General features: G+C 43.3%; 1 protein-coding gene and 1 long non-coding RNA gene across 2 annotated transcripts in view; both read right to left on the minus strand.

Moving 5' to 3' along the window:
* The window catches only part of PDK3 (pyruvate dehydrogenase kinase 3), a 56,457-nt gene extending 33,983 nt beyond the window's left edge, over positions 1-22,474 (minus strand). The window contains exons 1-2 of the mRNA XM_080587567.1: positions 22,168-22,474; positions 239-380 (exon numbers count right to left, since the gene is read on the minus strand). Of these exons, the coding sequence (XP_080443693.1) occupies positions 239-380; positions 22,168-22,273 (248 nt within the window). The 5' untranslated portion in view covers positions 22,274-22,474. The remainder of the gene's footprint in view (positions 1-238; positions 381-22,167) is intronic.
* On the minus strand, positions 1,210-11,938 carry LOC308193218. Its single transcript, XR_013949467.1, has 2 exons — positions 9,225-11,938; positions 1,210-8,746 (listed from the first exon to the last, which is right to left on the minus strand). It is a non-coding gene; the product is annotated as an uncharacterized lncRNA (long non-coding RNA).
* Positions 22,475-22,685: the final 211 nt, after the last annotated feature.

The raw sequence follows: 22,685 nt of genomic DNA on the forward strand, positions 1-22,685 counted from the left end.
GTGTAACACAGTAAGGAGCTTTTTAAAAGATAGCTTTTTAGAGTTATCAATTGATTCTAATTACCTGGGAGACAACTGTATGTTTTTATTCAAAATACTAACTTGCAAATTCTTATCTCCAAGACCCATACTAGAGTACTTAACATATGACAGAAGGAAAAAAATCACAAGTAAAGCACCACATATAGTATCAGTTTTACACTAATTTCTCAATCTACTTTAAAAAAAAACAACTTACCAACTCTGCACTAGCCCAACTGAAGGCCTGTTAAGTAAGTTATCAGGCAACAAATTGACTTCTCTCATGGTGTTAGCTAGCCGCACAGGAAGTTCTTTCCGCAGAAACATGTATGAAGTCTTCTCACATGCATTGTCACGACCTGTTACAGGGAACAAAAAACAAACATACAGATGTCACAGCAAATTTTAGACTTGATAGTGCCAGAAGATTAAAAAGTCACTTGGTAAAAAAACGTTTAAAATCAACTTTTTTTTCAGTACCCACCTTCCCTTCCCCTCTCACTCCCAACATATATTTTTGTGTGCTTATTTCTTTGGTACAATGGAAGGCACTTTTACCTTCCTAGAGCTTACCCCCTTTTATCTGCCAAAGACATTCTTATTTTAAATGCTCAGTTTCTGACTGCCTCAATCTGATTTTTGTTCATTCATGTGCTTAGACTTCATCCTCACCAGCACCTCGCACACGTATCAAAGTACAGATAACTTTCTGAGAAAAATAGAAAGGTCTGTTACTGCCCCCGATTGAGTTTGATCCCCTTAGATTGCTTTTTATGTCCTCTCTGGTTCAAATCTACAATATCAGCCACCTCCCAACGCTCTCACATGAAAAACTTCAGATTTGAGTTTCTCCTTATTCTTTCAGAGGTCTGAGAAACGCATTGGTTTTGCAAGAAATGGTTTTATGGATGAGAGGCATCAAGAGATTGCTCTTCATTCCATTTACTAGCTTTTTCTTTGTGTCTACTCTGAAGTTTAGAGAGACAGAAAATAACAGCAAGACAAAACTTGAGCAGCTGAAAGCATCCCAGTTAAAAATGACTTACAGATACTCATTTATTATTCTATACAGGACTCCTTGGGCCTCAGAATTTTCATGTATACTGCTACAGCAAATTCCAGCATAACACAAACCTTTCTAATCCCTTTCACAGAAAAATTACAGTACTTCTACGTTTATTATTTAAAAAAAAAAAAAGAAGCACTTGCCTTTTAGACTGCTTAAATATACTAACTTCTGCAGTTCTGAGCCCTGAAAGAGCATTAAATATCTAAGCTCTGAAAAAACATTAAATAATGATAAACATGAGTCAGCACACTGTGTTCTGGCAGCCAAAAGGGCCAACCATACCCCAGATGCATCAGGCACTGCATGGCTAGCTGGTCAAGGGAAGTGATCATTTCTGCTCTGTGCTGGTGCGGCCTCACCTTGAGCACTGTGTGCAGTTTGGGGCACCACAGTATAAAAAGGACATAAAACTATCAGAGTGTCCAAAGGAAGGACACAAAGATGGTGAAGGGTCTGGAGGGGAAGCTGTATGAGGAGTGTCCTTGAGCCAGACGGAGCTCAAGGAGCGTTTGGACAACGCTCTCAGACATAGGGTTTAATTTTTGGGTGGTGTGGTGTGGAACCAGGAGTTGGGTTCCACGATCCTTGTGGGTCCATTTCTACTCAGGATATTCTGCGGCTCTATGATCTTAAGAGCATTAGATACAATAGTTACAGCATTAGAGCAACATTACTAAACTACGCACACTACAAGCTATATCAGACAGCAAAATGCTATACATTTTTATCAGTGCCTTACAGCATAAAGGGTAATAGCATCATCCTAGCTCTCGTCCTATAAATAAGGATCATCTAATACCGAATACGTGATATTAGTTGGAAATAAGACTGTAAAAATACTAGCTTTTATCAGTATGACCTCAGTAGAAAAGTGAGCTTTTAAGAAACACATGCATATATAATGGAGGGCAAGGAATAAAAACAAAGCACCAAAAGAGAATGGCAACAGCTGGCTGGTATTTCACATCACAAGCTTCTCAGACCTGCTAAGTACTTCAACATTTCAGCAGCACATGGGAAGACCAACAAAATGGTCATCCCTCCTAGGACTAGGCTACAAGGAGCTCACCAGACAGCTGCAAGTAAAGTGCCCTGCTCATAGTCTTGAAAAGCTGCAGCTGAGAATCTTTGACTTTCATTTTTAAGAGATTATTATCCAGCACAATGCATTGAAAATAAGAAAAAACCCCATCAGAAATCAAACAAAGGGGAACCAAAATATACTACAACTATGCTGTGGAACCGACTTGGAACAATGGTAATTCTCTGGAGCTACCCTACAGAAACCAGAAGACTGACACGACTGACAGTATTCTTCTGCTAAATCAGTCACTGGAGGTAACTATAAACCTTTAACCGCAAGTATTTGAAAACATGAGATGTTAAGGTTCTTGCCCAGATAGTTCAGATGGAAGATTAGGCCTGACTTGACACACTTCTTGTACCTTGTAGCTTTTCACAAGATAGGGAAAAGGTTTCTCACCAAAACCAATTTCCAAAGAGTCCAGGTAAATTAAAAAACAAGCAATAAAACAACAACAACAAGGAAGTTTTACTTGTAATGAACAGCCAATATTCTGCTTTCATCCACAAAGACAGTAAATGTCTTTTGTGATCATAACCAGTGCAACCACCTGCAAAATTTATGAGTGAAGACATAATACAAGAGCTATAAATTATGTTCAAGCAAACCAGAAAGTGTTAAAAGCACTGCAAGGCACATAATCACTAAGACTTGCAATTTGGAAGACTCGAGTACAATGAAACTGGCACAATCAATGCGATACTTTTTAAGACAGTCCCATTATAATCAGCTGAACAGCAGAGATTTCTTCGCATAGGTAACATGCATTGATGGATTAGTTCCCAATCAAACCACGTAACACAAGCTTGGGGGAAAAAGCAGGCAGGGTTAGGGTTTCCCTTTTTTCTTGCTCATCTACGTATCCCCGATCAGTGGATCATTACATTCTGTTGGTATCAGCAGTTCTGCTAACTGGTCTTCCAGCAAACATTTGCTCCTGGTTTACTTATTTTGTAACTGAAGAGGTGAAAATGCAAAACACATCCTAACAAAATTAGAAGAAATGCAACATCACATCGCTGCTTTCTTGAGGCACTGTAATGAATTCAGAGTTCACACCTTCACTGACATTTGACACTGCACCACCCACGACAGAGGAGGCAGCCACTTGTTTGTTCACAACTTGTCTGATGTTGCAAGTCTTCAGGAAGACTGGCCAGACAACAGGAGAGACGTCTTTGACTAGCTCACCCTACACCTTCTGGGCTGCAAAAAAACTCGAACAAAGACAATGACTGTTCTGCTTCTTTCCAAGAGTGTCAGACAAGAAAGTTTGGTTGTTTCATAGGCAAGAAAAAGCAAAAGGAGTGAAATGCAGCCCTGAGAATGAGGAAAAAGTGAACAAGAACACATAGCCTGTGGCAGCCTGCGAAAGGGCACGGAGGCCCTCCAAGGACACAGTCCCTGAGTTTGTACAAGGAAGGCAACAAAAGCTGCTGGACTGGAAAGCAGGACTGGCAGAAAAGACCAATGTCCTGTTCTCCTATAAGCAAGGGCACATTTCTATTTCATCCGTCCCACCCCAGCAGTTCTAAACGGTCTCTTTGCAGAGAGTTGCCTTGCTGTGTTCAAGTGCAGAGCATTTTGGGGTCCCTCTGCATGGTCACTTCAGGTAAAGGAAAGGAAGTGCTATTTGCAGCCTAACTTGAAGCCTTGTTTCACCATAGCCTCAGTACATTGTTTTGTGATACGTGGTCAGAATAATGTCTGCTTAGCTGCACGTGCTTTATCTGATAGCCTCCATGGCATTGCTTCAGCTTCTAGCATAAGGTCAGTTATCTGCTTGCCAAACAGCACGTGCATGGCAGAGAGAATGACTATCTGCTCAGATCAGCAATAACTGGATACCCTTCAGCTTTTGAAACAGAAAACATACTGTGTCCTAATGGTTGCTCATTGGCTGCTGTTCCTTACAGCAGTTCCTGTAATACTACGTTTTCCTGTAATAGTAGATGTGTCAAAAAGAGGGACAACCTATTAAGTGCAAAAAAAATAAATCTGAGTCTATATTATTTCCTTAATATAATTTATCATATGCAAGTTCTAAAGAGTTTTCCTAGAAACAGTGTTCAAGCAAGTTGTAAACCCATTTCTACAGGCTTTAACTACAATCATATATATATATATATATATTCATAAGCTGGCTTTACTTTTGCTTTGTTAGATCCTTTTTCAAAACATACAGTGTTCTTTCTTGATTTTGTTATCATTCCAGCTAGGTCTGCACGTTGCCAGAAACAAGCTTTCAGCTTAAACACCACAGCCTGCATCCAGTTTCAATCCATTAGTTTCAGTTCAACACAATTTGAAGCCACGCTCAAGGTTACGGGCAAAATAGAACTTGTGAATAACTTCACCTTGATTTATACACCACAGCCCCCAACAAGTTACTCAATAATAGACAGATATCACTAAGTCATGACCTGCTTACCTCTGTATGAATTCACACATAAGAAAGAATACAGTAATCCTATGCCCTAGTGCACTAGGGACTAGGCATCAAGGACTGCAATTAGCTTTATTTCCAAAACAAGGGGTGCTGTGGCAGAGAGCTGTTTAATTATGGTGCACTAAGGAGCAATGGTAGCAGCAGACTCCAAGACAGAATGTAATGATATGGAAGCACAGTGCTAGCGTGGCAGTATAATATGCTATGAATACAGCTTTCGTTATCACCTACTAATAGAAGGCCTGCTGCTTTTATTTTGTAAAGCAATATGGTGCAAATACAGCTTTTCGCTATCTTGTTAAATTATATGAAATTACCATTCATTTCTAACTCTGAGGAGTCATGGATTTTTGCCCATAGATCACCAAATCACTGAACTGTAGGAAATAAAAATGCAGAAGAGTAAGAACTGAGATGCTCTGTATTTAAGTCCTAGTGATTGAGGTTCTTTTTTGTCTTGCTCCCTTCATGTTTTTCACCCACATTTGTCTGAGTAAAATGAGTATGTTTAAATTAAAAACAGCTTACCTACCAAAGACTTGTTTAAAGTTTTAGACTGAACATTCTCTGAATGATAGATTGGCTTCCATTAAAATATTATACCTTAATTATGGATTTCTGTGCAACTTTTATGTTCACAGCAAGTTTGAGTAGTTTGAATTAAGGCCAGGTTAACATTTCATCCTTAAGAATGTTTCAATATCAACGCATATTAACCTTCTTTAAACGAAGATTCAGTAATGACAGTTCTATATGCTTCTGCTTGGTAGTCAAATAATTGAATTCTAGATTTCAAGCTCTAGTAGCAAAGGAGCACAACAAAAATTTGTTTGTTCAACTTGTAGTTTTAATGCCTAAAAGTAAAACATTGGAGAGGATTTGAAAGCACTTTTTTCTCCCCCCCCCCCCCCCCCCTTTTTTTTAAAGACTTTAAAGCAGAATTTTAAAGAAAACGTGTTGGAGTGGTATTTCAAGAAAATGAAAATTCTCTGCAAGTCAGGCATTATGGAAGATACTAATTTCAAGACTAAAAGCTAAGAAGTTATTTCCTTAAATTGAGAGCAGCATAAGTTTCCAATATTAGCACCTAATTTGTGGTTCAGCCCCCACACTGTGATACACCCGTGAATTAAAGCAAGAACTTGAATTTCCCAATGATACATATGGGATATTAGAAACACTGGAGAAGAGAGAAAACCCAAGATGTCACAGCACCTGGAAGTCTTGGATCCTCTACAGCTAAACAGAAAGTTTGAATCCAGTTTATTTAATCAACTTTTTCTAGCTACACTTATACTAGCAATGTTTCAGTAAAGCATTCGACCTATCACCCTCTGGTGTCTAGTTACTTGTGAGAATACAGAAGCCCAGACAAAGTCACCAGAACCTTTCTTTGAATATTTTTGATGGTCCTGAACATATTAATGGAAAAAATAAAAATGAAGGATAAAAACTTTTGCGAGTATAGAAATCCATCAGCAATAACTGTTTCTCCTCTCAAACTGTTGAGCAGGCAAAGATTATAATGCCACTTCTAACATACCTAAGCTGTCAGATAGCTAAGATTCTGCATTAGAAAAATAAAAATCTTTCAGAATAGTGCATCGGAATTGCAATTATTTCAGTTTTTACAAGTTCTATGTTGATTTTTGTGAAGACAAGAACTCTGCCAAGTTTCCACTGAAGAATTAAGCAATATTCTGCTTTGTTAAGGCTCTTGTGAACAATGAAGGACAGATATATTCGAAGTATTGCAAATTTGAATCATTCATTAGTAAGTATGCAAGTGATTTCTGGAATCCATTATACTTCATCAAAACTCCTTCTGACTTGAAGGAATTAGCTTGAACTTGATAATCGATGCTCAACACAAGCAAAACAGCAAAAAAGGACATTAAAGTGTACAGCATCAGTTTTATTTCATACATATACATTTATACACCCAGACACACAAAGCAAACTAGATTTCTCTACCTTCTTGATAATGCAAACCACACAAAAAAACGAAATTATTTACAAGTGTGCTTTTTGAAAAATAAAGATAGAAGTATTATAAGCCTCTAGTCAAAGTAAAACAGTTCTGCACAGAGGCATGATGAAAGGACAAGATGACATCACTTGATATATGGGATTCACAATTTCATGCACGTGCTCAACGTTTATTTTCCACTGTTTGTGAATACAGCGATACTTCATTTCAATTGAATAATACTTCAGCCTCGGTGCTCTAATTGGGAAAAAATGTGCAGGTCAAGTTCTTAAAGCAGGCACTGAAAGAGGTTTCCTTCAATGAGAAGTATCTCATGAACTTATATGTTTATTAACATAAAATATAACTCTACAGAATACCTCTTGCTATAGGTCTATGCTGCTGTAGGGAACATCGCAGCCCAGCTCAGCTCTTCATGGTAGAAAAACACTTACTAGGGATTATTTTCTAAGGGGCAGACTATAGTTCGAATTCAGGAGTCTAGATTATCTCTAGATTTTTACTATTCTTCATGAAAGTTACACTTTCAATCTGATTAAGAAACTCCCAGATCATGCCTACGGTGCTTACAGCTTAGCTGAGAATTTGACCAAAGAGGGCGAAGGAAAAGCACACACAAAAATAACCCACTCTGTTCAACACCAGTAATACTAAACTGGAAGATTACACATAAAAAGAAGGTAGAAACAGGTAGAAAATGAGAACTCTGAAGCATGCCAGAGTTAGTAAAAATGAAGTAGAGACTGTGTAGATTAAGCTACATATTAGAAGTTACTCTGACAAAAGATAGCATTAAACATTTAGTTGTGGAAGAAGTCATCTTCAAAGGATTACTTTTACATGCACAGCAAGTGCAAAAAACTAAAAGCTATGCCAAGTGTCACCAAGGGAGGCCTTTAAAAACATGTTTAATTAAAAAAAAGGCTGTTTAATAAGGGCTGCATCATCCTGAATGTTCTGAACCTCTCACCTGTCCAGACTAGTCAGCCATAAAGCCATACAGGAAAGCATGCTCCCCTCTGACACCTTCAAATCTGCAATGAACTGATTGTGATGCGAGCCCTGAGGCTCTTGTACTAGTTGGTGTAACTGAGAACAGATACAGCCTTCAGCATAGGGCAAAAGAGAAGATACATCATCCGAACAGGGAGGTAAGCAGTGTCCAGATCTCCCGGACTTGACGTGAAACTACGGTCAGTGAACAACATTCAATGAACATCCTTCCATGGTAGAAGCAAGCCAGGTGTGCTTTATAACGATGCAGAGGGAATGGTACCTCCACAAGGCTGCATTTGGAGCAGTCAGCAACCACTACAGACAGAAAGAGATGGTAAAAATGATGGTACATTTGATTTTGCAATGAAGTATGACACATCTGAAGAACTGGTTTGATTACCCTTGCAACTTCAGATTCAGTTGAGAATACAGGTAAACTTGCCTAAATAAAACAGTAAGGCATTAACATTTCATGAGAAGGTCACCCAAAAGGTGGCATCTAACATTAAAATCCTTTTTCTTATATGTGAAAAAGTGTTCCGCCAAAACATTTCCACCAAAAACAAACCACACCATTAATGAATGAGATGGGTATCAGAGGGGGCAAAAAAAAAGAAAAGAAAACATGAAGAAAACACACTATCAGCATCAGAGTTACACAGGCCATAACAGCAGGCTTGAATGCATTAAAGTCTTCCAAATGCAATACCATCAGATGGATAAAGATTAAAAGTGGAACATTTGAGGGGGTATATGTCAACATTATCACCAGGAAACCTTCAATCTGAGGGAAATTCAGGAAGCAGAGTTGTGTTTCCAGAGAGGTTTATCTACTAATCTTTCTATTTAACCCTCACTGGGATTTAACTCTACTTTGAACATTCACTATTCTCTTTCCTGTCTTCTCCTCATCTTTTTTTCACCCGTAGTGCTAAGAAATGGGAACAAATACAGCATTGATAACAAGCACCACTCACGCTCTAGGGATCATATGTCTGTAGTGGGCAGGGAAGAAAATATATACATCTTTTTCAATTGGAAGGAATGAACTTTCATGACAGTGCTCTCTCTGAAGCGGGGTCTTTTCAGTTCCTTCCATTGTACAGATGGAATTAGACAACTGTTGCAAAGCTGGATCTAGTAAAAAAAAAAACAAAACATTTGTTCCAGATCCTGCAACAGGAGGCACAAATAACACAGAGACTATTCACACACATGCAGCAGATGCAAATTCAATTCTGACAAATTCTACAAACTGCCAACAAAATACCGTGCTGACCAAGATTCAGATCACAAAAGGATACAAAAGGATTAGTTACATACAGAAAGCTACAGAAGAGGGCGCATACACATCTCGATTTCACCCCAGAAGAAGGCAGAAACTCAGCAAGAGACCATGAAGTCGTGTCCCCCCAGAACATTACCAAATGCTCAGTTCAGCTGCCAGATTCCCCCATTCATGACACACCCATGTGAGAGCAAACTACAGGAGCACGGATGGTGATCAAAGTCACCTGCTTCATAAACCTAACATTGCTGCCACGTCCCTACCAGGTACTGGACTGCCCGGCTCATACCATAAAAGTAGCAGTAGTTTCTGAGTATTGGCACTTACCTGACAGAGGAGACAGGAGCAGGATAAATAAAGTGCTTTTTCATCTTTTCACTGCACCTAGAGGTCTAGTTATCTCCGCTGGCTGTTTGACACTGAGCTGAAACATCAGACACCACACCACAGTAAGGCTCTAAAGCAGGAAAGTCCCACCCGCTGTATGTCAGGGAGGACAGGCTCCATTCAAAAGCCATAAAACAAGATCAGAAGCCTTTCACCTCCTATCCCTGTGAAACTACTTTTGGGTCTTTCCTAAGGCAAAACTAAAGGAAAACAGGAACGAAAGTGATCAACCACATCTATCCTCTTCTGTTAGGCTTTCAGAGTATTTTTAGCTCCTGTATAGACAAACAAAACAAGTGAAAGGGAGGGACAGAGAAATCTTCAAAAGAAGATGCAGTAAGATCAAGGCATCAGAGCAGAATGAGCATAGGCTAAAATTAAGATCTTGCTGCTGAAACTAGTAAAATAGAGCTAAACAAGGATCTATGATTTCCACTGATTATACACCGTTTCAGAAGCATAGACTATATATTAAAGATAAACAAAGTATGCTTGCATAGCACTAACAGATGTGGCTAAAAAAATAAAAACACCACCACCCAGTACTTCAAAATCATTCCTATTCCCAAACAGGAATAGAGACTTTCAGCACTGTCTCTAGGGATTTATCTCACCAACCACTAAAAACATCAATCCCACAAAAAGCACACAGGGTTTGTTTGCTTGGGTTAAGAGAGGGCTTTGCAAGATGTAATAAGGATGATGAAGCAAGAGGAAAAGGCGCACACACACCGTAATCGGAAATGCTGACTCTTGCTGACACTCACTCCCTACCACAGGCTGCCCCTAAGAAAGCTGTTTGTTTGAACTGGATTCCCTATTTCCTAAAATATTTACGTTCGCAGATGAGAGGTTAGCTGTTAACGCCGTATGACCACTGAATTGTGCCCTGTGGCATTTCAGTGCTAAGCACGCTCACTGCGCCCAACCTAACAAGCACACATGCCGGTTAGCTTTTGAGCTAAGCTTTCTAGCAGTCATGCGTCACATCATATGGACAATTTACCAGAGCTGGCGTACAGAAATAGCCGAGTTTAATAACGCATTTCTGATTTAGGCAATCTGACTAACAACAGATTCAAGCACTCTGACTGCCAGGCCAGCTGTAGCACTTTCCATTCCAAAGGAAGATTTCAGGGAGCTGCTCACTAATGAGAACACATTAGACTTTATTTCTCTATCTAGATGATCATCCCAAATCCTCTTCATGAGTCAGAGGTCTAGACTTCAACTTAAGGAGTTTAAAATTAAATATCATAACTACTGTTCAATTTGTACACAGAAAAATATACTCGTCTCCACTTACTTAAAAAAATCTCTGAAGCATCAGCTTGTTTACCCGTATGTGTATTGATTACTATGGTCATACAGATGAGTACCACGGGTGCTAAGTCAGTTCAGATTTTCACTTTAACACGAGTTAAGTACAAAATATTTAACCTCACATGGTTGTCATCAGTGTGTCTGAACAGCTCAACACAGAAGAAGCCACCAGATCCATTATGCCATTAGCTGCATACTAGGACGTGCCCCTTGCTAACCCCAGAAAGCAGGCTGCAAGTGAACGGTCCTTCACGTGGAATTGGTTTTGTTGGAAAGAAGCTTAATTCGCTGCTGAGCAGGAACAGATGACGGAATGAAGGGTCAGGTGAACAATACATCGCCGATCTGTCAAAGTCTTCGCCAAACTGCACTTAGAGCCACAGCCTTCACTTCACAGGAGGGATTTGAGGGAAGATGTTTGTCTCTCAGGAGGAACAGATCATCAGGAAACCACTCATAACAGCTGTAAGCCAGCACCAGTTATTACATAAAACACCACAAATTAACAGAGGTACATACATGTTTTAAAATAAACTTCCCTGATCTAAAAATATGTAGCTGCTCACCGTTCAGTTCTAATGAAATAAGTATTTTCAAGCACTTGCCAAGAGAGAAAAGAGTAGTCAAGCAATCCATAAAGTTTAATGCAAAGGTGCTCAAACAATTACCCACAGGCTGCTGGGTTTTTTTTGTGTGTTTTTTAGAAGAATTCACATACGCCCAAGGCTGTCTGTCCTCAGGGCAATTTGGGAGTAGGCTGGAAGTCAGGTGAACCATTTAAAAGACATGCTCTCTTGCCTATTTCACAGGCACTACCCACAATATACGAGAGGCAAAGAACCAAAATGGCCTTAGGAGAAACCATGGTCCCTGCCTGATTCCTGAGCCTTGAGCTACCCACACAACCCGAAGACTCCCTAACCAGCAGCCTCCAAGAGAAAGGGGCTTTTCAGAGAGCATCCGCTCCTCTTCCAGTAACAGCCCTAAGACACGAACAGGGAGTAGCCCCAGAGAAAGACAGAGGTGCAGCACAACTTGCGTCTACACTGGGAAGAGGCTCCACAGCTTTTAGATAGGAGACACTGGATAAGACAAACGCTGCATTGTGTTCCGGCGAGACCCACAATTTTCACAGAATCACTGGGGTTGGAAAACACCTCTAAGATCACCTAGTCCAACCTTTAACGTAGCACTGCTAAGTCCACCATTAAACCACGTCACCGAGCTCTACATCTACATGTTTGAATACCTCCAGGGATGGTGACTCAACCACTTCCCTGGGCAGCCTGTTCCAATGACGCACAACCTTGTCAGTGAAGAAAAGTCTCCTAATACCCTAATTCCTAATACCCTAAATCCTAATACTTACTGGATGCGAGGGGAAACCTAGTTACTAAGGATGAGGAAAAGGCTGAGGTGCTTAATGCCGCCTTTGCCTCAGTCTTTAGCGGCAATGCCGGTTGTTCTCTGGATACCCAGTGCCTTGAGCTGGTGGAAGGGGATGGGGAGCAGGATGTGGCCTTCGCTATCCATGAGGAAATGGTTGGCGACCTGCTACGGAGCTTGGATGTGCGCAAGTCGATGGGGCCAGATGGGATGCACCCGAGGGTACTGAAAGAACTGGCAGAGGAGCTGGCCGAGCCGCTTTCCATCATTTATCGGCAGTCCTGGCTATCGGGGGAGGTCCCAGTTGACTGGCGGCTAGCCAATGTGACGCCCATCTATAAGAAGGGCCGCAGGGCAGACCCGGGGAACTATAGGCCTGTCAGTTTGACCTCAGTGCCAGGAAAGCTCATGGAGCAGATTATCTTGAGGGTCATCACGCGGCACTTGCAGGGCAAGCAGGCGATCAGGCCCAGTCAGCATGGGTTTATGAAAGGCAGGTCCTGCTTGACGAACCTGATCTCCTTCTATGACCAAGTGACGCGCTTGGTGGATGAGGGAAAGGCTGTGGACGTGGTCTACCTTGACCTCAGTAAGGCTTTTGACACAGTTCCCCACAACATTCTCCTCAAGAAACTGGCTGCTCGGGGCTTGGACTGGCGTACGCTTCGCTGGGTTAGAAACTGGCTGGATGGCCGGGCCCAGAGAGTTGTGGTGAATGGAGTCAAATCTGGTTGGAGGCCGGTCACTAGTGGAGTCCCCCAGGGCTCGGTACTGGGGCCGGTCCTCTTTAATATCTTTATCGATGATCTGGATGAGGGCGTCCAGTGCACCCTCAGTAAGTTTGCAGATGACACCAAGCTAAGTGCGTGTGTCAATCTGCTCGAGGGCAGGAAGGCTCTGCAGGAGGATCTGGATAGGCTGGAGCGATGGGCTGAGGTCAACTGCATGAAGTTCAACAAGGCCAAGTGCCGGGTCCTGCACCTGGGGCGCAACAACCCCAAGCAGAGCTACAGGCTGGGAGATGAGTGGTTGGAAAGCTGCCTGGCCGAGAAGGACCTGGGAGTATTGGTTGATAGTCGGCTGAATATGAGCCAGCAGTGTGCCCAGGTGGCCAAGAAGGCCAACAGCATCCTGGCCTGTATAAGAAGCAGTGTGGCCAGCAGGTCTAGGGAAGTGATTGTCCCCCTGTACTCGGCTCTGGTGAGGCCGCACCTCGAGTACTGTGTTCAGTTTTGGGCCCCTCGCTACAGGAAGGACATGGACGTGCTCGAGCGAGTCCAGAGAAGGGCGACCAAGCTGGTGAGGGGTCTGGAGAACAAGTCTTACGAGGAGCGGCTGAGGGAGCTGGGCTTGTTCAGCCTGGAGAAGAGGAGGCTCGGGGCGACCTCATCGCTCTCTACAGTTACCTTAAAGGAGGCTGTAAAGAGGTGGGGGTTGGTCTGTTCTCCTACGTGCCTGGTGACAGGACGAGGGGGAATGGGCGAAAGTTGCGACAGGGGAGTTTTAGGTTGGATGTTAGGAAGAACTTCTTTACTGAAAGGGTTGTTAGGCATTGGAATGGGCTGCCCAGGGAGGTGGTGGAGTCACCATCCCTGGAGGTCTTTAAAAGACGTTTAGATGTAGAGCTTAGCGATATGGTTTAGTGGAGTACTTAGTGTTAGGTCGGAGGTTGGACTCGATGATCTTGAGGTCTCTTCCAACCTAGAAATCTGTGATACTGTGATACCCAACCTAAACCTCCCCTGGAGCAGCTTGAGGCCATTTCCCCTCGTCTTATTACTTGGTGCTTGGGAGAAGAGCCCACTCCCCATCTCGCTAATGCTTCTTTTAAGGTAATTGGTTTTTTAAAGCTTTTAATGTAGAGGAGGCTTAAAACACCAAGCCAAAGATACTTTATTCTGTTTTTTGCTCTTCCATTATATTTGATTACAATAAACTGACTATGGAGAGGACTGATTTTGCACCATTGAGCTTATAATCACTTCTGCTTCCCACAAAAATGTATTTCACACTGTAGGCCATAGCTGGGTATTCCACAGTTTTAACAGCCTCCCTTCGCTCTCAGTTTTGAGAGCTTACTCCCAAACCCTTAGGGGAAATGTCCATAATTCCCATTAACTGTTTCAGAAAAATATTAAATGTTTCAGAAAAATACAAATCTCTGCATTATTCTTTAGTCCCAGTCAAGATGCCAAAGGGAAAGTTACTCTAAATCACCAGCATAAATAAAATTATAGTTTATGAGCAAAGACACACAGTTAACGCCGATTACATAAAAATACCACTGATAACACATGGTGTAATTTCCCTTCAGTCTCAGTGAGGTTAACAAAGCTGTTATCCACCTTGTTACAAAATGCTCTCAATGCTCTACAAAACGTGTTACAAAAAGATTAGAAGACTCATCCTTGCCACCACTAGTTACCAAATCCATGTATTTACCCAATCTACACTTTTTTTTTAAATGCTTGAGAAAGGAATAGAACAAAGTAGCAGCAGTTAGCAGGTAAAAGAAAAATAACAAAACATTATTCTATATTTTTTAACCTTTCCTCTTTCTTTATTTGCACAGTCTCAAGCCTAATTTTGGAAAATAAAAACCACAAAAATTTGCACAAGTGTATGACATCAAAGAATTAAATCAGTGAAGGTATTTACAATACTGTGTTATTTATTTTACACTGACTGCAAACTAACGTGCTAGAGTTACACGTGTACACGGTAAGCGTGGCCTCCACCCAGGGAAAAGAATAATTTAAACAGGTCAAAGCAACGTGTTAGAGAATGTCACGTTTACATTCAGAAGTTCAGAGAACAGACGGATCAATATAATAGCTTCTTACAACACACAAAGAGCATTAGAAAAATGTTTCAGAGTCACAGTTCAGCGCTTTAATAAAATAACCCTCCCTTTCAGCCTACTATTCCAACAAGAAAAATTAGACCCTTAAGTGACTCCAGGAACACGCACAAAAACATCAACATGCTGTAAGAAGGGTAGGTAGTAGTCTACAAAACACTTTTGCAATTTTGGGAAAATGGTAGCTTTAAAAAAAACATTAGTATATTAAGGATAACTGGCACCAAGAGAAGCTGCTTTAATGTGGCAGGTATTGAATTAGATAAAACAATTCTTAAATTCAAAGCCAAATCCTATAACTGATTACATTGTTTTGGACCACAGAAATACTGCTTTCTATCCACAGAAGAGTACCATGAAAACTAGTTGCTGCTGGTGAAATGTTGACTATACGTGGAATATTTTGATAAAGATTTTGTACTGGTCTGACTGGGACGGAGTCAGCTTTCTTCACAACAGCCCATACGGTGCTGTGCTTCAGATTTGTGACCAAAGACCAAAACAAGAGATGATGACACAGCAGTGCTTTTGCTACTGCCCAGGAGCTTCGAGGCTCTCTCTTTCCCAGTGAGTGGGCTGGGGTGGGCAAGAAGCCAGGAGGGAACACAGCCAGGACTGGGTGGCTGACCCCAGCTGGCCAAAGGGATGTCCCATACTACAAAACGTCACCGTCAGCAAGAGAAAGCCTAGGGGGGCTGTCTTCCAAGACAACCACCACTTGGGGCATCAGCCTACTGGTGGGAGGAGGTGAGTGCCTTAACACCACTTGTTTGTTTCTCTTCCTCTTTCCCTCTCTTACTAAACTGTCTCTCTTAGCTCATGAGTTTTCTCACGTTTGCTCTTCCTATTTTCTCCCCCGGCCCTACTGGGGAAGAGGGAGGGGATGCAAGCGGCTGTGTGGGTGCTGAGCTCCTGGCTGGGCCAACGCAGCAGGACGCTGTACACCTACTGCACGTCTCGAAGTTACTCCACGCGCACTGACTGTTTACCACCCCGCTATCTCCTGCTGCTCATCTGGGCATTACGTCACGACCACTTCGTTCAGTTTTTCAGCTATTTAAGTCAACATGACTCGACTAATTTTTGGCTTATCCTAACGTCCTTCTCCGCGAGAGGCAAGCGCTGTGCTTGTCCAATCCCACAGCCCTGGGACCATCACCACTGGTTACTGCCACGAGCCCCCCAAGCAACAGCTGGGCTGCACCAGACCTCCCGCATTTACAAAAGAAAGCGGGCAGCTCCCCACAAACACTGCCTTTGCATGTTGCTGCTGCCATCCTCTGAGCCAAGAGGATCCAAGCAGACTTCAGCTTATCCAAAATTTGTATCGGCAGTGGGAGGGGTTGTGATTTCCTTCTTTTTCCTTAGCTGCCTGGATACTATTTTATCTTTTCCTGAAGATCAAACCAAAGGTGAAATCAGTAGTCTTTATCATTACGTACTTCACTGAGGTAAATGCTGTATTTCGATGTTCTCCTTAACTACTGCAAAATATCTTTTTCTCTGCTTTTCTCTCCCTTGCGTTTTCACCTTTACTGTTATTTGTACTGCAATCCATTATACATATATATATACACACACGAGAACTGGAAACAAGGACATAGATTTCTTAATGAATAGCATTTCAGTTCCTAACGCTGCTCTACCGTTCTCTTACCTTTTGTCTGCATCAGCATTTTGCTTTCAGAAATTGACACATCTGATATTCCTCACATCTTAGGAATTGGCTTTAAATACAACTGGATATGACAGCTCGGCTGTCCACAGCAATTTAAGGAATCTGTATTCCAAGTACACTAAAACACTGGATTCAGAATACATGGAGTTTAAATTACTGATTAAAAAAATGAAGTCATTTATTGCATAATCAAAATCATTAAAAATTTAAACCAACACTAGCATTTTTTGAGAACTCTGCAGAACTCAACTAGTGAAAAATGTAGCTAGCAGCATAAGATTAATGAAAGCAAACCATTTCTGAAAAAAGTCACTATCAAACAAGCATACTTCACTCCCCAAACAGCCTCCAAAAGTGACTGATACAGACAGTTCTGTAATTGATCTAATTCTGCACCGTGAGCTAATACTACAGAGTACAACCCCAAAGGAAAAAGAAAAAAAAAAAAAAACCTTTCTCTCCCATACCACAGGTCAATAGTGACTGCTGAACCAAATTATTTAACTGGGACAACTCTTATGAACCTTCAGAACAATCGATACCAGGCCTTATAAAAAGCTTTGGTATTACAGACAGTGTGGGAATACCACTGCATGCCAGAGAGGGGCAGAGCTGTAAACAGTAACAGGTTGTAAATAACAGCAGTTGCATCACACAAAGGCTTCCAGCTACTTGCTGTGCTACAGCCCACTCAAAGACGACCCCTTTTTGTACTACGGGGTGCAGACGGAATCCATGCCCACAAAACCAAAAAGCAATACTCCCAAAACAATCCAAGCACAAGTGTACACAGACAATTCAGCATGCCCATCCAGCTTGCACTGGATCAAAAGGCTAGTCTGTCCATACAAAAACAAAGCCAAAGAAAGTTATTCTATTCCAACGCTAGGCAAAACTCAGAGCAGGATTCTATTTAAAGCTCTGACAAATATATCTAAAGAATAATACTGAAAACCCTGGAAAAGCCAAAGAAGTTAATGCCATGGTATTTTCGTGAGGCCAGAAAGATCTCATGTAAAGAATATATTTATCTTTCCAAAAATGAGACACAATGTATAAATACCTCAGAGAAAAAAATCTGGGCATCAAAAGGATCCTAACCTACCAATGAAAGCTGTAACAAAATTGCTGGTCAGGAGTGAAGCCAGTAAGATTTAAAAAAAAGGCAATGTCTGACTAGCATTCATCTTTTGATCTGATTCAGCGGTTAGCATACCACTGGCTAGCGTTCAGGTTAAGACTTTTTTTTGGAAGATACACTTAAATCAAACAAGGCCTTAGAGTACACAGATAGCAGTAGAGCAATGCAGCTATGTGCAATAAGCAGTAGGTAATTACTTTATAGCTCCTTTTAGCACTAAACTTTGTGAAAGTCTTAGCCAATCTCTCCACTAAAATTGCATTAAAAAAGCCTTTTGTGTGTAAAAGAATCTTATAATAGCCATCTTCTAAAAGAAGATCAATAATTAAGCTCAGAGACATAAGGCTGCTTTCGATCTCTACTTTCCAACCCCCATTATCTTGTTGTTCAAATTTTGTCTGCTCGTTACCTTGTCAGTTTTTTGTTTTTAAGCATGTTTTCAGTTTCAGCGCTGATGCCTTCCCGCTGCCAACAGGGCAACATGAAGTGTAAACACTCCTGCAGGAATCTGAACTAGCACTGCACACACAAGTGACGACACCTGACAGCAACACCGGTACCTGGCCTGCTCTTCCTGCCAGGTTTGGAACAGGCCTACACGCTTCCTCAAGACGGGTAAGTTTAATGGGGACCACAAGCTAACCAATTTCATACCAGAGATTGCATTTAAAAATGAGGAGGATCCATTGCTCGTCTTTTCCTCCAGACAGGCTCCAGAACACGTCGGCACCCAAACGGCATGTACTCACTGTGATTATCTGCTGCACGCTCCAGTTGTTCACAGTACAGCACGACTGCAAAATTACTGCCTTTGTGATACTCCTCAATGCCAGGCTTTGCAGCAGTTGCCACAGACACTTTGTTTATAACCAATGAAATCAGGACTTCCTAAACCACGTTCCCCAACAAGAGCCCATTCAGCCCGTGATTCGCTGTCTTCTTCCTTAAGTATATACTTGACATTTTTGTCCAAAGTCACGAGAACTATGCGGTCTGTGATCACTAACGTACGACAAACAGCCGGGAGTGCGTGCCACTCTGTTAAGCTTTACCTATACACATAGAGAGCTAACCAAAAGCACGTTTAACCTCAGCTACAAAATCCATCCAAAACATTTGATCTGAGACTTCAAGCAAAGAAGGCTGCAGCTCCAACCGGCCAAGACAGCTATAGTACTAAACAAGCCCCAAAAGCACGGAGTACCTGATAAACCGCAGGTACTTCGTCACCTGAGCAGCAGCAGTGAGGCTTTTGCGTTAGTATAGTTTACCAGTGTACATTCACAGAACAGCAATAGCAAACCAAAGTGAATCTTTCATGCATAATCAAAGGATTGCATGTAATTTACATCACTTCTCTTTACTCGTGCTCGATTATTTTGTAAATAACCTTTTCAGTACAAGTGCTCTGATCAAGAAGCATTCATTAGTAGCCCTACTGCCAGTTGTTTACTGTCAACAGCGTGACCCAAACTACGCAGTCGCACAGAACTTGCTAGCTCGGGCACAGCCCCGTGACAGTTTGGCTGTAAGGCTCGTGGCTCGAAGCTAGCCCTTAGCAAGCCAGGTGGAGTGAGCGCAAGCCTCTCCGGGTGCTTTTTCAGACGCTCGGGCACTGCTGAATACAGAAACTTCACTCTCTCCAGCAGAGACTCCCAACTGGTTATTTGCTTTCCCCAGACGTGCTTGACTGCCCAGTTACCCTCGTATGTAGCTGCTGTGGCAGAATACTGGCTCTTCCAAATCAACCTGCAGTCCTATAAGGCTTGCTCTGCACAGATGAAGCAAATTTAAATTAGGATGTTCTATCAACGCTGACATAAAATACGGATCTCCAGTACTGGTATCCCACACCCCCAAACCAGTCCAACCCCAAAAGTGTACAAAGCCTCACGCACCTGAATGCCTCTATTTAGAAGCTTGTTTCAGAAAAGCTATTTTAGCAATCGCAACTGTGCCATTTAGGAATGCCTGCACTTGGAAGCCTACCAAAATAACTTCCAGGGTAACTACCAAGTTTAGAAGTACACGTGTGAATCCAGGTTTTGGGGGGCTGTTGGGGAGAGGGGGGGTTAGACCAGAATAATTATAGAGGCCTGTATAAACCGTGTGCTCAGTTTGTGGCGCAGAGGTCCCAAGCCCATGGCACTGCCACCCCTTACAAAGCTGTGGCTGCTACAAGGACAGTTGCACGCCTGACAGAAAGTAAATCACGTGGGGGAGAACATGGTATGGGGACACAAATAGGACTCAGCTAGAAAAAAGAACAGAAAGCCACTGCTTTAAGTATTGCTTTCTGTTTTGTTTCACTTTTTTTTTCATGTTAATGAGTTAGTTTAAGTAGCTTAACTGTTTTTTGTAGTAGTTGCACTGAGTTAAGCTTTTAAATGCAGTTAAGTTTAAGTTGCACTGCGTTAAGTTTTTAAATGCACGATGTAGTCAGTTTATGGTAGCTGCCTAAGACCAGAATTTCTTCTTCCCATCGAGCAGTCAGGCCACGTAAACATAGCTGAACTGCACCCTTAGTGTCACACTCTGGGAGCCTGGCCTATTTGCTCTCTTGAGAGCTTGTCCCCTGTGCCACCAATAAATTCTTTTTCAGGTAGCTCAGGCGGAAGTAATGTAGCTACCTGACATACTGAGTCTTGTCCAAGCTTTCCATGCCTACAGCACCAGAGTTCTTGCCCCAGCATCCACCACCTTGGCATTTTGTTGCCAATTTCTCCCAGAGGCCTCTGAAGTCTCCAGTCAAACTTGAAAACATCCAAAACCCTCAACAAGTTAAGTAACTGTGTGGCTTTTAACCTATTTGATTAAGCCACTGTAATCTTCCTACTCAGGTTTCCTCAGTAAACATGCACGCTAAAGAGAAAGTCGGTGGAGATGTAAGCAGCCCACACGGCTTGCTAAGTTTAAGCTGATAGTTTTAGCAAGACGCAGCGTAAGCTACTAATCTTGTAAACTCCTGAAAACATCCCGTGGTGATCTCTGGAGCCTAAGCTGCAGGTATTTCTTTCTTTTCTGCAGAGGTTTTAAATGATAAAGATTACAGTTTTCTCTCAGTCTTCAGACATGACCGCACTAAACTATTTACCATAAGAACACACCAGATTTCACAACCACATCCAGTGACAGCAGCTGGGAGCGGACCCAGAGAACAGCACTGGCCAGGCTGTAACATACTTGCCTTACTCTGGTCATATCAACTAACTGAAATCAGGCTTAAAATGAAGAAATAGGACTACTTCCTCCTGGGGGAGACGGAGACATTTTTTAAACCATGAAGTAATACAAATACTATGATGTTAAAAAAAACTAGCATTACTAAAAGGTTGCCACAGCAGAGATATCCAACAGCAAGTAGTACCGCAGGGACAACTTGGGATGGTGGAAATCCTCACCAAAACATTATGTTTTCCCAGAATACCAAAGACAATAAAATAAAAACTGAAGTATTTACAGCCCTCTAGTCACAACTCAAGAGCCTCACAAATATCAGTGCTTTCCCAGCAACAACTCACAAACTGAACGTTCAATTAGACAATGGCGAAATGAATTATTTAGTGCCAGGACTAAAATAGAGATACTCTGGTTTTAGGCTGCTGCAGAGACATGGCACAAGCAGCATAAATGTTGGGTAGGGAAAACACAGCAGCAAAGGAATGCGTGGGGAAGACCAAGACAGACTCGTGAACAGAGACGAGAGGAGGAAAGCAAGGGTGCTAGTCATGTTCCCTTTTTGAAGTAACCCAGGACGAGGCGTGCTGTCGGTTTTTGTTTTGTTTTAATGATAAAAGCCCTGCGTCACTAAGACACCATAGCAAGAACACTCCCAGTGCAGGCTCTTTAAACTCGCAGCCTTCTTTTGCTAATGCCATTGCCATGAACATGCAACCGCTTCCACTTTTAATCGCTTTGTGGCTTAACACCACGGTCTCGTTTCTGTCTTCTCCTGCCTTCAACGTGCTACTGGAATGGAGGAGCACCATATTAAGCTTCACGGCGCTACGCGTGACCTTTATGTTTACTTCACAGGCAACATTCATGGGATAACAACATGTAGGCAGCCCTGGTGCCAGATGACGGCAGCCAAGCAACCTCTGACCCAGATATGAGAAACTTATTGTGATCTCGAGCAACACGCCAGCTCCCCAACAGCCACACCAGCCATTCCCAGACCTGGGTCCCGTGCTCCCGACGAGAAATACCTATTTATTCACCGGGAAAGCTGCCTAAAGCGCACAAAATCCCCACGAGCAGGTGGGGATTACACCCCAGCTGTAAGCACGGGCACGGGGGGGACAAACGTCTGCCGTCCCTCCTGCGGCCTCGGGGGCAGCCCCCTGTGTCCCCCCGGGGAGGCGAGGCGCGGCCGGGCGGGGCCCCCAGCGGCCTCGCAGGGGAGGACGCGAGGCCTAAGGCGGCCTCGGAGGCCGGGGCCGGGGCCATCCCGGCGGGGGCCGCTCCCCCTCGGTCCCCCCCTGCCGTCACTCACCGAAGTCGAGGAACTGCTTGATGGAGAGCGGCGAGGGGGAGAAGCGCGAATAGTACTCGATCTGCTTGGGGATCGGGCTCTTCAGCAGCGCCCCGCACAGCCGCATGGCGCCTCCCCGCCGCCGCCCCTAGCGCGCTGCGGCGCCGCGGCCACCCGCGCTCATGCCCGGGGGCAGCTCACGCCCGGCCCGGCCCGGCCCGGCCCGGCCCCAGCGCACCGCCCGCTGCAGCCCGGCACCACACGGCCCGGCCCGGCCCGGCCCTGCCCTGCCCTGCCCGGCACGGCACGGCCCGGCCCGGCACGGCGGGAGGGGCGAGCGCAGGAGGCCCGCCCCCCGCCCCCGCGCAGGCGCGTGCGGCGACGGTTGGAGCCCCCCTGCCGCCTTCGCCAACGGTCGGGGCGCTGAGGCGGGGGCCCCGTACGTGTTTCCGAGACCCCCCTCGTAACGCAGCAGCTGCCGTGGTTGTGCGTGCTGCCCCACCGCATCTCCCACAGCCCTGTGTTCCTTGTGAAAACAG

This window comes from Anser brachyrhynchus, assembly GCF_964034855.1.
Source record: "Anser brachyrhynchus genome assembly, chromosome: 1".
NCBI classification, from domain to species: domain Eukaryota; kingdom Metazoa; phylum Chordata; class Aves; order Anseriformes; family Anatidae; genus Anser; species Anser brachyrhynchus.